Genomic DNA, 16,471 nt, shown 5'->3' with positions numbered 1-16,471 from the left:
TTGTGTTTATGTGCTTCCCCTTCTCTCCCCATCTTGTCTACCGCTCCCCTTTTTATATACTTTGTTTGTTTGTTTGATATGTTTGTGTGATAAATGTTAGCTCTTTCACGAGCCTCGATTCTGTATTTAAAAAAAACAACAAAAAAAAACTAAATCTCCTGTTTATCATTAATCTGAAGCTGTTGCACCTGGACCTGGACCAGTCACTGTCCATTCTGCTAAAAAGGCAAAATATATTCTCATCTGGTATTTAATGGGACTGAAAGGAAATCAAATAGTGATTTAGGACTTTGCATTAACATTGTCAAGTTTAAAGGTCTGCTAACATGGATGGACATGGACTGGCCTCCCTGAAGCAGAATGGACCAGCCCACAGCGACGGCATCCAGCCACCAGATGAAGGCACCCAGCCTATACCGCCGCTTATGGCACACCTAAGAACAGAGCAACTTCACTCGAACCTGTCCCTGGTTACAAAAAATGTTCTAACCTATACGAACACACGGACCATGCTGAAGGAGCTGCGCTCCAACGCGAGTCGAAAGAATTGACGCGACCAAAGACAGAATTCGTCCGAGTTGCTTTATTGAAACAAAACAGCTCAGGTATTCTGACAAAAGCCCGTTTATCGGGCAGCAATATATATACACATTTATGTCGGGAAGTTTGCCCGGCAAAAGCTATACCGGGCATGCCCGGGTGTCAAGGGCGAGCCTTGGAAAGGCGAGTCTGGACCTGCCCGGGCGTGTTTGGCTGCGGCCTGGCAAGTCGAGGCTGGGCGTGCCCGGGCGCTCTGGACGAGCACTGGAAAGGTGAGAGCGGGCATGCCCAGACGCTCTGGGCGAGCCCTGGAAAGGCGATAGCGGGCATGCCCGGACGCTCTGGGCGAGCCCTGGAAAGGCGATAGCGGGCATGCCTGGACGCTCTGGGCGAGCCCTGGAAAGGCGATAGCGGGCATGCCCGGACGCTCTGGGCGAGCCCTGGAAAGGCGATAGCGGGCATGCCCGGACGCTCTGGGCGAGCCCTGGAAAGGCGAGAGCGGGCATGCCCGGACGCTCTGGGCGAGCCCTGGAAAGGCGAGAGCGGGCATGCCCGGGAAAGACGAGACCGGGCGTGCCCGGGAGGTTCGGGCGTGCCCGGGAACAGTGAGTCCGGGCATGCCCGGGAGAGGCGCGTCTGGCCGTGTTCTGGCCGGTGCAAGGCGATTGTGTGCATCCAGCGGTAACTGCTACAATGCTAACTTAACAAACGAGCTAAAACATACCCCCTCCAATGTAACAATATTCTTCCTGGTTAATAAGAGTTTGAGTAGCTTGCTTAAGGCTTAATCAACAATTCACTTCCAATGGAAGATTGAATCAGATTGTTGTTGTTGTTGTTGATAAATTCCTTCTCAATTACTCTAGTAATAATGCAAACGAGAGGGTGAGAATTGAAATAAGTGCACAGTGATAGAAAGTGAAATGGTTATCGTGACATTAAGAGTATAGAGTGAAGTGATTAATGAGTAACCTACTGAATCCAGAGATGTGGAGTGCAGTGCTTGCCGCACACTCTGAGAAAGGAGCACTTCATGACGGAGCCTCTGCCGTCCAAAAGCCACTGCACCACTGGTCACCAAGAGCATCTCACGACCCTGGCTCTGCAGCTCTGCTATCTGCACAATGATACAAATTGAACAGCCAGAGAATGGACTTGAGGGGATTGGTTAAGTCAGAAATACCTGGAGGGAAGTAGTTAATATACACAGATGTTGAGCTATGAGGGATTTGGAAGACTGCTTTAAGTAGTTGGTGTTATGCATTGGAAATGAAGTGGTTTACCTGCTCCACGATGGAGGCAAGCCGTCCCAGAGCCAGGCCACACCCATCTATTCGAGTGACTACAGCAGAGCCAAGCTTCACTACGATACGCCGGGCATTACGCAGGTCTGCGCGAGTCAAAAGTCTTGGAACGTCACGTTCTACCTCCCAAGATGATTGCAATCGTGACCGTAATGCTGATCTTGAGTTGAACCGTCCAATGGAGAACACGAAGCACTGAATTTGTCCTCCTGTGTAAAGAAATGTGAGGGTATATTAGTGATGCAAAAGGCCAAGATTAAGGATTGCAGAGGAAAATGGGAGGAAAGTGTTTTTGTGTGTTTGTGTGTGTGTGTGTTTGTGTGTGTTTGTGTTGTGTGTTTTCACAATTGTGTTTTTGTCGAAACTGGTCTTGTATGTACCTATTGGGGTGTCTTTAATAGTATTCTTGGCGTTGGTTTTTCATACCTGTGTACAGAATCGTCGGTCTTTCTTATCGCGTATTCTGAGGCCTAAGTGTAGTACTAGGCTACTGTGTCCAACCTTGGCTTGAGGCTTTGTTTTTGTCTCAGCGGTTCTCCGATCGCGCTGCAATTATTTTCTGGTCGCTGTTTTTCATGGTCTTTTCATCCCATACTTCCTTGTTTTAAAATCTCAAAAAAAAAACAAAAAAAAAAAAAACATTTCCTTCCGTTCTTATTCGTTTATTCGTTCTTATTTGTTCGTTCGTTCTTCGACCACGTTGTTTGTGATCACGTTGTTAAAAAATGTCTCATCTGAACCCTGAAGACCTGTATTCTGTCATATTCTATAACACCTTTTTCTTCTTCTTCTATAAAAGGATGCGTTCGACTTGCTCACCAAATCCATTCATTCCAAAAAAAAATTCCATCTCTTATAGTGCATCTTTCATTCATTCCTTAAACTCTCCAGCACTCCATCCTCCCTCCAGCGTCCTCAAACGTATTTTTGACTCGAATGTCTCAAGAAACTCATTTTGCAATAAATGTTCGTTTCCCATTAATCGTACATTTTTCAAAATCCCATCACCCCAAAATCCCATTTCCCATCACCCCTCCCTTCTAAATCTACCCCCTTGCCCATCCCCTCCAAATCATCCCCATCACCCATCTCTTTCAAATCTTCCCCCTTGCCCCTCCCCTCCAAATCTTCCCAATCACCCATTCCTTTCAAATCTCCCCCCACACCCCTCCCCTCCGAGACTCTCCCTCGCTCCTCCCCTCCTAGACTCCCCTCTCACCCCTCCCCCTCAAAACGTCCTCCCCGCTTCTTCCCCCTTCCAATTTTCACCTTCATCTCCCTCAACCTTCTGCCTCGCTCTTCCCCCTCGTCAAATCACCCCTCACTGCGCCTCTCCCAATCACCATCAAACCTTTTGTCTGCCCCATTCTTCCCTTTCTCCAAGCTATTCTGTAATCTCCGACACACCTTCAACAGCTCTCCCTACTGTTACGTGGTCCTCCCGGTAACTACCTGGTCTTGGTGACCCCCGGACCGTGGGAGGACCCCGCCAGAAAGATATATGATCTATACGCTTTCGTAATGCAATCAATATGAAAGACACAAACAATTCAGGTCAATAAGCAACCCCACACCAAGGATCCGGATTAATTAATAATATATTCTCAATCCATCAACAACAATCAACAATCAATCACAATATTACTAAGATGGCCATCTCATATATGTCCCCCCTTTCTCCACTCACGACCCCTCAATCAATGGTCACTGTCCCTCACAATGTCTATGGGCCCCTCCAGACCAAGGTGAAGGTCGACTTCTCCGCACACGGGCGGTTGAACGAACCCCTGGCTGACGTGCTCCAAACGTGCACATCGCGTACCTGGAACAGCTGCTGCAGCGCACACCTCCTTGCAAAGCAAAGCGGGCAAAGCAAAGCGCGGCTCGCAAAGCGCGCGAGGCCCAAGGTGCGACCCGTACGCGTCCTTGTAGATGTTGAGGCGAACGGTGCCGGATGCTTGGTTCCGTGCACGAACCCACGGCAACTTGACGCGTAACCGGTAATTACCCCGCGCAGGTAACTCCTCTCGCCAGATGGGCTTTCAAACGCAGCGTTCCCCACGCTGCTCAATATCGACACCGCTCGCGTCGGAGCTGGGCGAGGAGCAGAAGATGGCCGCTTTTTCTCCGACCTCGTGTCTTTTTTTTCTTCCGGGTCACCATCCCGTTTCTGGTCTCCTGTTATCCGGAGCCTCTCAATCATTTAACCACAACAACCTTTAATAGAATAAACATTAATAAGCAATGACATGAATAGTAATTCACCTAAACCCGGAATCCGTAACACTCCCCCCCTTCAAGAAAGAAAGTTTGAACCCCGCGAAAACTTTCTGGGCCGGCCAACTTTGATAAACAAACCCGATACCCCAAATCATCAGTTCCCCCCGGGCACAATTATCGCATCTCAAAAATAAAGCAACAAACTTTCACCAAAACCCCCCAGAGATTCCAAGGTAATTCCCTCTAGACCAAGCGTCAACAACTTCTAGTTGCTCTTGGATGGAGGCCCAGCTGAGTACTCACTACATGGACGCCTTAAGGAATGTGGGGTTCACGGTGAGTCCGGGGAGGAAAGTTCATTACATGGACGCCTTTAAGAACGTGGAGTTCACTGTTAGTCCGTGCAGGAACGTTCCCTAACCGGATGCCTTTTAAGAACGTGGCGTTCACGGTTAGCCCGTGTAGGAGCCTAGGCTCGGCGGCTCCGCCGTATATCGAGTGCTTCAACTTCTCCAGACTCCTAACAGTTACGGTGGGACCCCTTGTCCCAGCAGTCACCTGACTGGCGGTCTCCTTCTCGGCCAGTCCTCTGCCAATCATTCTTTCGGGAGATGCCGTAACTCTGGGAGCCTCCATAGTAATATCGGCTGCTGCCAACACCAAAACTACCGCCAAGTGGTCCTCTTCTGTAGACCTCTCGACGCCTATGAAATGCCTTCCCTACTGTTATGGTCCGACCCTCCAAATCCTTACCATTCCAATTCTTCTCTGCCTCCCTGGCGTCTTTTGTGCTTGCAAACGTGACAAAGCCGAACCCTCTTGACCGTTGCATTTCTCTGTCTTTTACCACCCGCACTTCCACCAGCGGCCCATATCTGTTGAAGACAGAGGTCAGAACTTCTTCCTCTGTGTTGAAGTTCAGTCCCCCTACAAATAACTTGGCAGTTTTGTCGCCATCCCGAGCTGGGGTGGTGTTATTTCCCCTGCGGTGCTCTTTACCCACCCTCGGGTTACCATAAATTTGCCCCCCGGCCAAATCATTTCCGATAATCACAGATACTCCCTCTACAGGAAGCGTGGCTTGTAAACCGACGGTGACCGGTCCTGACACCAAATCGGATTCCAAATGGATAACATGAAGTGGGGCACTAACACAGCCACCGATCCCTTGTAACCGAACCCTATCACCAGTTGCGGTACTCTTTGACAATGGCAAAATGCCTTCAAGCATGAAGGATTGATGGGCTCCTGTGTCCCTCAATACCCTAACAGGTCTTGGGTTAGTCAAGTCTCCCTCGAGTGAGACCAACCCCTCATAAATAAATGGTTGGTAACTCTTCTGTGGGCCATTTCTTACGCTTGCCATCGCATTCGGAGTTGTAATAGTCGGACTCCGCTCTGGGGTGTCCCTTTTCATGAGGTAACAACTGGACATCAAGTGTCCAGGTTTTTTGCAAAAGGCGCAAGTAGGCCCGGAGGAAAAACTCGTGGTCTGCCTCGGGCCCCCCGGAAAATAAGTTTGTCTTGGGCCCGTCGCCCTCTGATTTCGAACAGTTCGGGTATCAGCGTTGTCCCCATAATCATCTTGAGGCCGCCGCCATGTATTGTCGTTCTCCGCACCTGCTGTTCCACAACTCCCCTGCGGAAATCTAGGCGAGGAGTTAGGTTCGTGGACCCCTATCCGGTGTGTTAAGGCATAATCATCTGCCATGGTGGCTGCGTCCCACAACTTCGGTACTTTCTTTTCCTGCAGGTACACTTTGATGTCCTCGTGGACACACTGTTGAAATTCCTCCACCAGGATCAAGTCACGCAATGCTTCGAAGTCGTTCCCGACTCCTTTTGACTCACACCACCGATCAAACATGTTTTCTTTCACTCTGGCAAACTCCACATGGGTCTCACTCTCCCTCTTCCTGGCATTCCTGAATTTTTGCCGGTAAGCTTCAGGAACCAACTCATAGGCTTTGAGGATGTGCTTCTTCAATACCTCATAATCTGCACATTGGTCCATTGGTAGCGCCGAATAAATCTCTTGAGCTTTACCCACCAGCACACTTTGCACTAGTATGGTCCAGGCCTCCTCCGGCCAGTTTAACTGTCGAGCCACTTTCTCAAAGTGTGGAAAAAATTGAGTGACTTCCTTTTCACTGAAGGGTGGAACCAGCCTCACATGTCTGCCCACATTCCAGGTGTTCTGGCTAGGTGTCGGCCCAGTCAGCAAGGGTGGTACCTCTCCCCGTTCTCTTTTTAACTCCAGCTCCTTGAATTTAATTTCTTGCTGAAGCTCCATGTCACGTTCCTTTAATTCCCTTTCGGCTTTTCTCTCCTCTGCTTCGAGTTCCCTTGCAGCTCTCCTCTCCTCTGCTTTTCTCCCTTCTAACCTTTCCTGGAGTTCTCGTTCCACTCTCCTTTCCTCTGCTTGTTTCTCTTCTCTCCTCTCTTCTGCTTTCCTTTCCTCTTCTGATCCGTTCCTGGCTCCGTAATTGCAACTCCAGTTTCCGGAGCTCAACGTCTTCTGGTTCTTCGGGTAGCCACTCCCAGGCTAACTCGTCCCATGTTCCTAATCCCACCATAGATTGTATCACCGTGGTCTGCAACTCTGCCTTCCTCAAATTAGTTCGGACCTCCAAGTTAAAATGTTTGGCCAATTTCAAGAGGTCCGACTTTAGTAACGCTCGGAACTGTGCCTCACTCAGGGTTACGGCAAATTTCTGTGCCACAAACGCCATGGTGCCTATCGTTAACACCTGTTAACCTTCTTTACCACAACTTTACCACAATTTCCCCAAAATTTACCAATTAATAAATTTTAATTAATAAAAATATTATTTTATTATTTTATACAATTTTATATCCCGGCTTTCAATTGGACGAGCCCCCAATTCTGTCACGTGGTCCTCCCGGTAACTACCTGGTCTTGGTGACCCCGGGACCGTGGGAGGACCCCGCCAGAAAGATATATGATCTATATGCTTTCGTAATGCAATCAATATGAAAGACACAAACAATTCAGGTCAATAAGCAACCCCACACCAAGGATCCGGATTAATTAATATAATATATTCTCAATCCATCAACAACAATCAACAATCAATCACAATATTACTAAGATGGCCATCTCATATATGTCTCCCCTTTCCCCACTCACGACCCCTCAATGGTCACTGTCCCTCACAATGTTTCTGGGCCCCTCCAGACCAAGGTGAAGGTCGACTTCTCCGCACACGGGCGGTTGAACGAACCCCTGGCTGACGTGCTCCAAACGTGCACATCGCGTACCGGGAACAGCTGCTGCAGCGCACACCTCCTTGCAAAGCAAAGCGGGCAAAGCAAAGCGCGGCTCGCAAAGCGCGCAAGGCCCAAGGTGCGACCCGTATGCGTCCTTGTAGATGTTGAGGCGAACGGTGCCGGATGCTTGGTTCCGTGCACGAACCCACGGCAACTTGACGCGTAACCGGTAATTACCCCGTGCAGGTAACTCCTCTCGCCAGACGGGCTTTCAAACGCAGCGTTCCCCACGCTGCTCAATATCGACACCGCTCACGTCGGAGCTGGGCGAGGAGCAGAAGATGGCCGCTTTTTCTCCGACCTAGGTGTCTTTTTTTTCTTCCGGGTCACCATCCCGTTTCCGGTCTCCTGTTATCCGGAGCCTCTCTAACCATTTAACCACAACAACCTTTAATAGAATAAACATTAATAAGCAATGACATGAATAGTAATTCACCTAAACCCGGAATCCGTAACACTACCTCTTCCTCCTCTTCCACATCTTACCCTACCGCTCCCTCCCCCCTGTTCTGTATCCGATGCTCCCCCTTCCTCTTCCTTAACAGTATGGACCTCAAACATCTGGGGCCTTCGCTCAAACTTGTCTGATCTCTCCATACAGGTTGCTTCTGACAAACCAGACGTGATCTGCTTAACAGAAACTTTCCTCCTTCATGATGTCTCTGATTCTTTGGTATCTCTCCCAGGTTACTCCCTCCTCCGGTATGATAGACCTGAGCCTCGTCCTGGAGGTGGGGTTGCTATCTTTATAAAAAAAACTCTCTTCCTCACTCGCCCTGCACTGCCCTCTCTCCACCTCACCCCCAGGAATACCTTTGGCTACGGCTTCCCCATCGCTCCCACCTTTTGTTCATATGTGTGTTGTACCATCCACCAAACAGTGATGACTCCATCTACATCTCGCTGTCTGAGAATATGGACCAACTTCTATCTACCCATCCCAACTCTCTCTTCCTCATATGTGGTGATTTCAACTGTCACCATGCCAGTTGGCTGGGTGTGGGTACCTCTCTCACCAGCCATGGCTCTTCAGCAAAGGACTTCTGTGAATCACTGGGACTGACACAATCTGTCAATTTCCCGACCTGGATTTCAGTCAACGGAGCATCTTCTCTTCTGGACTTGGTTATGACTAACTTCCCTGAAAATGTCTGCTGCTCTTCTTCTGCTCCAATCGGCTCTTCTGATCATGTGCTTGTTAAAGTGGAGATCTCTCTGACCATTCTCAGAGAGCCTCCTCAGCGTCGACGAGTCTGGCATTTCACTCAGGCCAACTGGCATGGTCTTCAAGCAGCCATCAATCATCTGGACTGGTCTCTCATCTCTACTGCCTCTGACATAAATTCTTCCTGGGAATTCTTCCAAAGCAAACTGCTCTCTCTCATGCACATATTTATCCCATCTCGTCTTCTGTTGTCATACCCTTCCTCCCGTCCATGGTACACGGAATCTTGTGGTGAGGCTATTGCCCAGAAACAACTTGCTTTCGTCTCCTGGAAAGCAAATCCAACGGAAGGAAATCTCATTTCCTTTCACAAAGCCCGAAACAAGTGTGTGTCCACCCTCAGGACAGCCAGGAAACAATATCTCTCCGTTCTCAGGACCGAACTCTCTTATCTGTCTCCCTCTTCCAAATCCTGGTGGCGTCTGGTCAAATCTGTTTCTGGTGTTTGTTCCCCCTCCATCCCCTCCCTTACCTCAAATGGCTACACAGTTGACACCGCACGTGACAAAGCCGAATGCCTCAACTCTGTGTTTGCCTCTAAATCTTGTGTCCCAAACCCATCCCTCTCTGTACCCACCGTACCCAGTCGTACCCAGCTGCTCCTGGACTCTGTGTCCTTTCCTCCTGACAAGGTGGAAAAGTTTCTGTCAACCCTCGACTCGGATTCTGCAACTGGACCTGACGGCATCAGCCCACGGGTCCTAAAATCCTGTTCTTCCGCTCTTTCACTCCCTCTCTCTGTTCTCTTCACCCTCTCTTTTGCTCAAGGTCATCTTCCATCTGCTTGGAAATCTGCCAACATCACCGCTTTGCACAAAAAAGGTGCAAAAACAGATCCCAGCAACTACAGTCCAATCAGGTTCTCCCAATTATCAGCAAAGTCATGGAATCCATCATTGCTTCAGATATGAAATCTTTCCTCTTCTCCAATGGCTTGATCTCTGATCACTAATTTGGTTTCAGACCTGGACACTCTACTCTGGACATGCTGCTTCTGCTTTCTCATCAATGGATGGAGGTCCTCAATGCCAAACAGGAAATTAGAGCAGTCTCCCTTGACATATCACGTGCCTTCGATACGGTCTGGCACCCCGCTCTGCTCACCAAACTCTCCTCTTTTGGTATCCATGGAAATCTCCACGCATGGCTGGCGGACTTCCTCTCTAGTCGTAGTCAACGTGTGGCCCTGAATGGGTTTCTCTCATCTCCTCTTCCTGTTCAGGCTGGAGTTCCACAAGGCAGTGTTCTGGGCCCTGTGCTTTTTCTGGTCTTCATCAATGATCTCTCTGACTCTCTTGAAAATCCTCTGTATCTCTTTGCTGATGACTCTACTCTCTGTCGCTCCATTCTTCATCCCTCAGATCGGCAGTCTGCAGCCTCCTCACTCTCTGCAGACCTGGACAAAATCACAGACTGGGCAAACAAGTGGAACATGTCTTTCAATCCTGACAAATCTCACACTCTTACGATGCCTCTCCGAAAAGACCGACTGGACAACCCTCCCATCCACTTTCTGAATAATCCTCTCCAAGAAGTTCTGTCACTCAAGCTTTTGGGTCTCACTATCTGCCATGATCTTTCCTGGGAAAACCACATTTCAAATCTGGCCTCCAAAGCCAGTCGCCGACTGGGCATCCTCCATTGTGCGAAGTCCTTCCTTGGCACACCTGAGCTCCTCACCACATACAAGGCTTTCATCTGCAGCTCAATGGAATACTGCTCTCCCCTCTGGGCTGGTGCTCCTGCCTCACACCTAGCTCGTCTTCACGCTGTTGAAACCAAAGCATTCAGAATCATTGGAATCTCCCGTGATGAAGCTAACTCCAAGGGCCTCTCACTCACTCACCGCAGGCAGGTTGGTGGTCTTTCCATCTTCTACCGACTCCTCTCTGGCCTTGCCCCCCCAGCTCTCTCTGGGCTCTGTCCCGCAAATATTCCTACAGGTCGCACAAGATCTGCCTGCAACCCTCTTATGGTCAAACTGCCAAAATCAAGACTCTCTGCTCACCTTCACTCCTTCATTCCTCTTTTCTCCCGCCTCTGGAACAAACTCCCTCACTCTCTTCAATCCCACTCCACCCTCCAGGTCTTTAAAACAGCTGTTCACCACCATCTCTTATCTTCCCCCATCCAAAACCTTGATTTTTCTACCCCCGCTAATTTCACCCCAATTCCACTTTTTTGAAATACCAACTTATGTCCTGGAAGTCCTTGGTGTCCTTGTGTTTTATACTTCTCCCTCCACCCCCCCCCCCCTTCCCATGCCTCCTCCCCCCAAGCCCTCTCCTTTCCACACATCTCCCTGCTCTCAAATGTTGTGTTTGTGTGCTTCCCCTTCTCTCCCCATCTTGTTTTCTGCTCCCTCTTTTTGTGTGTTTTGTTTGTCTGGTTGATTTGTTTGTGAAGTAAATGTTAGCTTTCACGAGCCTCGATTCAGTATACAAAAAAGAGAGAGAAAAAAAAAAGAGAGTCTTCAAGAAGGCTGTTCATTACCATCACCACCCCAATTCCTCTCCTTCTTCCAAATTTCCAGTTTTTCCAGTTTGGAGGTGCCCTTTGTATCCATCTTGTCCATGCTATGTGTCCTCTCCTGCTCCCATTCCTCTCCACACCCATTGTTTGTTCAAGTGTCCCTCTATCTAGGCCTTCAACTCCACTGTTGGTATTTCCCCCTCTCTTCGCTGTTCCTGTTACATCCTGATCCGTTTAGTGTACTAGCTCTTCCACGAGCCTCGACTATGTATACAAAAAAGACAGTGAGATGGATTATCATCAGGTATTTCAAGATATTTAAAATGTCGAAAGAAATAGCAACATGTAAATTGTTGAATACACTGTCCACCCCACCCACCAATGGTCCTCGGTCACCTCAAACAGTTTTAGCAAATCTCTAGAAACTTGTAAGATAAAGATAATTATTTATGGAATAAGGTGGAAGATTTTAAAGAAAAAATTAAATTCCTCACCTGACACTCTTTGGCACACCTTTCCTGCCAGACTCGCACCACGGTAGCCCCACAGCAAGCACCCCGCCATCACTGCACCCTGCATCCCAACACAGAGATTGAATATACTATGGAACCACTCATTGATTAAATGGATGGTTAAAAGTGCTGAATCTAGGAGCAGTGGGCTGTTATGTCGGCAACTGCGCTGTTGTTACCCCATAACCTTCTGGGCCTTCAGGGGCTTCAGCCCAGTCATCGACCCTTCATGTTTGGAAATGGGGCAGCAGGCTTCAGAAAAATGATGCACAATCATTGATCTAATTGCTGCCTCACTCTCATTTTGTCACAAGTACAGGAGCCTCTTTAAACAGAGATTAGCATCACCATACATGGAATTGAATTGATAAATCAAGCAACCACTGGGAGAAAACAAAATGCCAACAGCACCAATAATGAGTGCTGAGCATCATAATCACATTGTTTTTACACATCCAAAAGCATAGTTGAGTGAGCTGTGGCTTCGGACTCGAGAAGGATCACTCATTCAAACTTTGGGACCTCATCGTGGAAACCTCTCTGCTCGTCGCATGAAGCGAGAACAAACGGAGAAAACGCAGATCCCCAGAAATCCACAACCACACCCTTACCTTTTAAGTTGCACCCACACACACACACACCGCGTTGAAGTTCGAACCGTGAAGGTGTACACCAGCGTGCTGGTCAGCAGTTGTGAGGACCGCTTCAAAAATGATTCCTCACATCTGGGTTTCAAAGAGTTTTTTTTATCGATTTGACCCTTGGACTTTACAAACCACGTTCAGACATTGTACCTGGGTCATGGCCAGGACAGGTCTCCACTCTTCAAAACACCGCGGTTTATTTGCATTCTCGGTTTACTACATTCTGTATACTATCGTCCTTTTAAGATTTATTTTCATCCTCATCTGCAGTTCAGAATAGCGTCAAAGGTATATCAAGCTCGTGTGGACTCCAAAAGGTGGTTTGCATCAATTTTAATGGAGCATCCATGCCACTGATGTGTAGCTCAAGACCAAGGTCCCCATGTAGATGAAAGAAAAAAAATTATGATTGGGAATAATATGATTTGAAAGGTGCAGTGGGACTTTCTTTGACTTCCACAAGCGAATACTTGCAGATGGAACACCTGGCTTAACATCCCCTCTGAAGGTGGGTGTAGTCATTCATGTAACACATTGCCTGCGAAACATGAGGTATATAACAGTCTAAAGAGAGGGGGGTGATTTGAATCAAATCAGATCTTAACAAATTCCCCATGCCTCGTTGATCATGCAGTATGTATGAGGTGTGGCATCGATCTGCTCTGTGGTTCTCAAGAGGATTTTAAAAACCGTTTTTTTCAATCCAATATGGCTGCCAGACCATGTGACCAATGACGTCATAAATTGAATTCTTCACTCACATCGGGTCACAGATCAGATACATGAAGTTTCAGATTTTTCAGATAAGGATTTCGATTCAACCAATTATGGTTGGTATACCACTTCACCGATGACATAATTTTCACCCTGTATACCCCATGGGTAGTTGATCACATTTGCTAAGTTTAAAAAATTTTCGTTGAGCGGTTTCAGAGAAGTCCAAATTATTTCCTTTAATCCAATATGGCTGCCATACCATGTGATCTATGACTTCAGAGGTTTTAATAAACTATTATCCATTGGGAATCCCTCCTATGTTTAAAGTTTCGCATCGATCAGACCAGCGGTTGCAGAGAAAGAATTTTTAAAGCAAAAATATATCGACGTGGACATGCAGATACACAAACAGACAGATTGACACGAGCGATACAATCGTCTGACAACGTCTTCGGGGCGAGACTAACACGCCTCATTTTGAAGGTCTGCATCTGTATTCGAGGACATTCTCAGGACAAATGTTGCACAGCTTATGTGGAAAAGTGTTAACATTATTAAGCTCAAGATCTTTGATGAGGTTTTATACATACTTTTTGTTTCTTTCGAAGACCGAGGCACATGGGAGACTGGGAGAGTGAAGTGACGAAAGGTATGAAATGAGAGTGGGGGAGTCAGGACAACAGTTGGACGCTAAGCAAGGGAATGAACAAACAGGAAGAGACAACTATTGGGGACGCCTCTTTTTGGTGATTGAACCCCCCAATGCAAGTGGGGCTAAATCTTCCCCCTTCTTCCCTGCTGCCAAAATTTGTTATGGCAGCACAGTCAGAGTGCCAATCGGTCCCCACGGACCTGCTCTTTCCCTCTCGTCTCTTCCCTCTCTCTCTAACTCTGTTGTGGCCCTGACTTCGTGAAGGCCTGAGGAACCAAAAGACCCAAAAGCCCCTGAAGACACCAAAGACCCAAAAGACCCTGAAGACCCCGAAGACCCCAAAGACCCAAAAGACCCTGAAGACCCTAAATACCCCGAAGACCCCGAAGACCCAAAACACCCCGAAGACCCAAAACACCCTAAACACCCCGAAGACCCAAAACACCCTAAAGACCCAAAACACCCCGAAGACCCAAAACACCCCAAAGACCAAAAACACCCCGAAGACCTTTCCCCCCCCCCCCCCGAAGACCCAAAACACCCAGAAGACCCAAAACACCCCGAAGACCCAAAACACCCCGAAGACCCAAAACACCCCGAAGACCCAAAACACCCCGAAGACCCAAAACACCCCGAAGATCCAAAACACCCCGAAGACCCAAAACACCCAGAAGACTCAAAACACCCCGAAGACCCAAAACACCCCGAAGACCCAAAACACCCCGAAGACCCAAAACACCCCGAAGACCCAAAACACCCCGAAGACCCAAAACACCCCGAAGACCCAAAACACCCCGAAGACCTAAAACGCCCCGAAGACCCAAAACACCCCGAAGACCCAAAACGCCCCGAAGACCCAAAACACCCCGAAGACCCAAAACACCCCGAAGACCCAAAACACCCCGAAGACCCAAAACACCCCGGTACATCATCCTATATGTGGGGGATCTCTCGGTCGCTCCTGCGAGATCAATCGGCTGCTTCCGTGCCTCGGGCTTTTTCAAGAGAACTGTCTGGGACTATACAACAACAACAAACGGGTAGAGAGAGAGAGAGAGGGGGAGGGAAAACAATAAGGATGTATTGCGGAACATCTTAACAATGGGTCAAATGTCCAGTGCTTCAAGCTGCTTGAGTTCATGTTTCCTTTTCAACCTCGGCTTTTTAATCACCCCTTCTCCTGAAGGTTTCACGGTACACTAATAAACGAACATTTCAACATACCTTTCAGACTCGTTTTACTATCAGCCGTAGCTGAAACCACGTTGACAATAACCCAGCTAACGCAATAATGTTGTTGCATCATAAAACTAAACCTGGTGTTGGCTTAGGCCTAATGGATAAGGTGAATGGCTTAAGATCTTAGGGTCTTGAGTTTGAGCCCCTGTCATGCCATTAAATAACACCACGTGGGTTCATCCAGCCTGTCATCCTTCTGAGGTCGGCAAAATGAGTACCAGCTTACGCATGGAAACAGGGGCACCGCATCAGTGGCACAGCTACACTTCCAGAAAATGATGCAACCAGCATCCTCAGGCTGCATTCAAAACAACATCATAAAACTATTATTCCAAACATTATGAACACATTGTTTTGTAGGGTTTTAAAAACATAATTGAATAACTTTTTATTTAAGAAATTTTTTTAATGGCAATGATATTACAAATTATTATCATACATGTCAAGCAAAAACTTTTTCATAATAATTGGCTGCAACTTTTTTTTAAATGTCGAATGTTTCGTTCGCTGGGAATTGACCAATGGGAAGCATTACCCATGGTCATGTGACCGGATAGCAGCGAGCGTTTAACCCGTTAAATTAAGTTTCCCATTTACAAAACTCCAACCCACAAGGACGTTTCGCTGAAGTATCTCACCCGCAAACCAGCAAACCTCCCTCCGTAAATCGACCTCTCAATAAATGCAGTTGAGAGCCTTGCTGAAAACAAAAGTAAGGCAAGGCCAATGGGGCGGAGCATAACGGCTGTGATTGACACCGAGATGGACGAATGACGTTGTGACTCCTCGGCGATGACTGGATAGCATAGACTACCCCTTAAAATCTGTCGACGTGTCCCGTGCTGTTATTATTATTTATTATCCTTATAAACAACATTGTAACAATTATTTTAACTGTTCACGTAACAATGACTAATCCGCGTCGTTACGCCAACGTGCCTCTTGTTTTCCTTCGCATCCGAAATACCTGTATTTACCTTGTTGATATTTGGCCTTTTGTCTTTAAAACGTCAATCCCACCAGCACCACGTGTTCTTTTCTCATCGTCATTTCTTCCTCCACAACCCGAACTTTTGTCACTTTACAAATATTCATACAGTTTACCCCAATTACCACTCACCCCATTTGCTCCCTCACAGCTCTCACTTTCTCTCTCTCTCTCTCCCGGTGATCTCCGGTTCGTCCTCCAACCCCCCCTCCCCTCCCCTTTTGTTGAATATCATCAAACTTTTCACAAGCTTCTTCCCACTGTTTCTTTGTAGGATTTAAACAATTTTCATGAGGATGAAAGTTCCTCATGGAAAAGACTCCGACCTCACCTAAAAAATGGGACATGTAGATTTTGCATTTAAATAAATAATAAATGTGTAGGTAGGTAGTGGACATGGTAATTGAATGTGCATACAAATAAATAATAAATCTGTAGGTAGGTAGTGGAGATGGTAATTTAATGTGTGTATAAATAAATAATAAATGTGTAGGTAGGTAGTGGACATGGTAATTTAATGTGTATATAAATAAATAATAAATGTGTAGGTAGGTAGTGGACATGGTAATTTAATGTGTATATAAATAAATAATAAATGTGTAGGTAGGTAGTGGAGATGGTAATTTAATGTGTATATAAATAAATAATAAATGTGTAGGTAGGTAGT

At 47.3% G+C, this 16,471-nt stretch overlaps 1 protein-coding gene across 10 annotated transcripts in view; it reads right to left on the bottom strand.

The window, feature by feature from the left end:
• Window positions 1-15,995, bottom strand: part of ALDH18A1 (aldehyde dehydrogenase 18 family member A1) — a 67,910-nt gene extending 51,915 nt beyond the window's left edge. The window contains exons 1-4 of one of the 10 annotated variants that reach the window (XM_078780621.1): window positions 15,937-15,995; window positions 11,547-11,625; window positions 1,824-2,053; window positions 1,517-1,657 (exon numbers count right to left, since the gene is read on the bottom strand). In XM_078780621.1, the coding sequence (XP_078636747.1) occupies window positions 1,517-1,657; window positions 1,824-2,053; window positions 11,547-11,616 (441 nt within the window). In that variant the 5' untranslated portion in view covers window positions 11,617-11,625; window positions 15,937-15,995. Of the gene's footprint in view, window positions 1-1,516; window positions 1,658-1,823; window positions 2,054-11,546; window positions 11,730-12,175; window positions 12,313-15,454; window positions 15,530-15,793 lie in introns of those variants that run through there. The other 9 variants (XM_078780619.1, XM_068121214.2, XM_078780622.1 and 6 more) reach the window with 9 other exon arrangements.
• Between the last annotated feature and the right edge of the window lie 476 nt (window positions 15,996-16,471).

The sequence above is a fragment of the Myxine glutinosa genome, chromosome 6 (assembly GCF_964187855.1).
Source record: "Myxine glutinosa chromosome 6, kmMyxGlut1.1, whole genome shotgun sequence".
In the NCBI taxonomy this organism is placed as follows: domain Eukaryota; kingdom Metazoa; phylum Chordata; class Myxini; order Myxiniformes; family Myxinidae; genus Myxine; species Myxine glutinosa.
The sequence above is the reverse complement of the archived record's forward strand: the minus strand, read 5'-3'. Positions and strand labels throughout refer to the sequence as shown.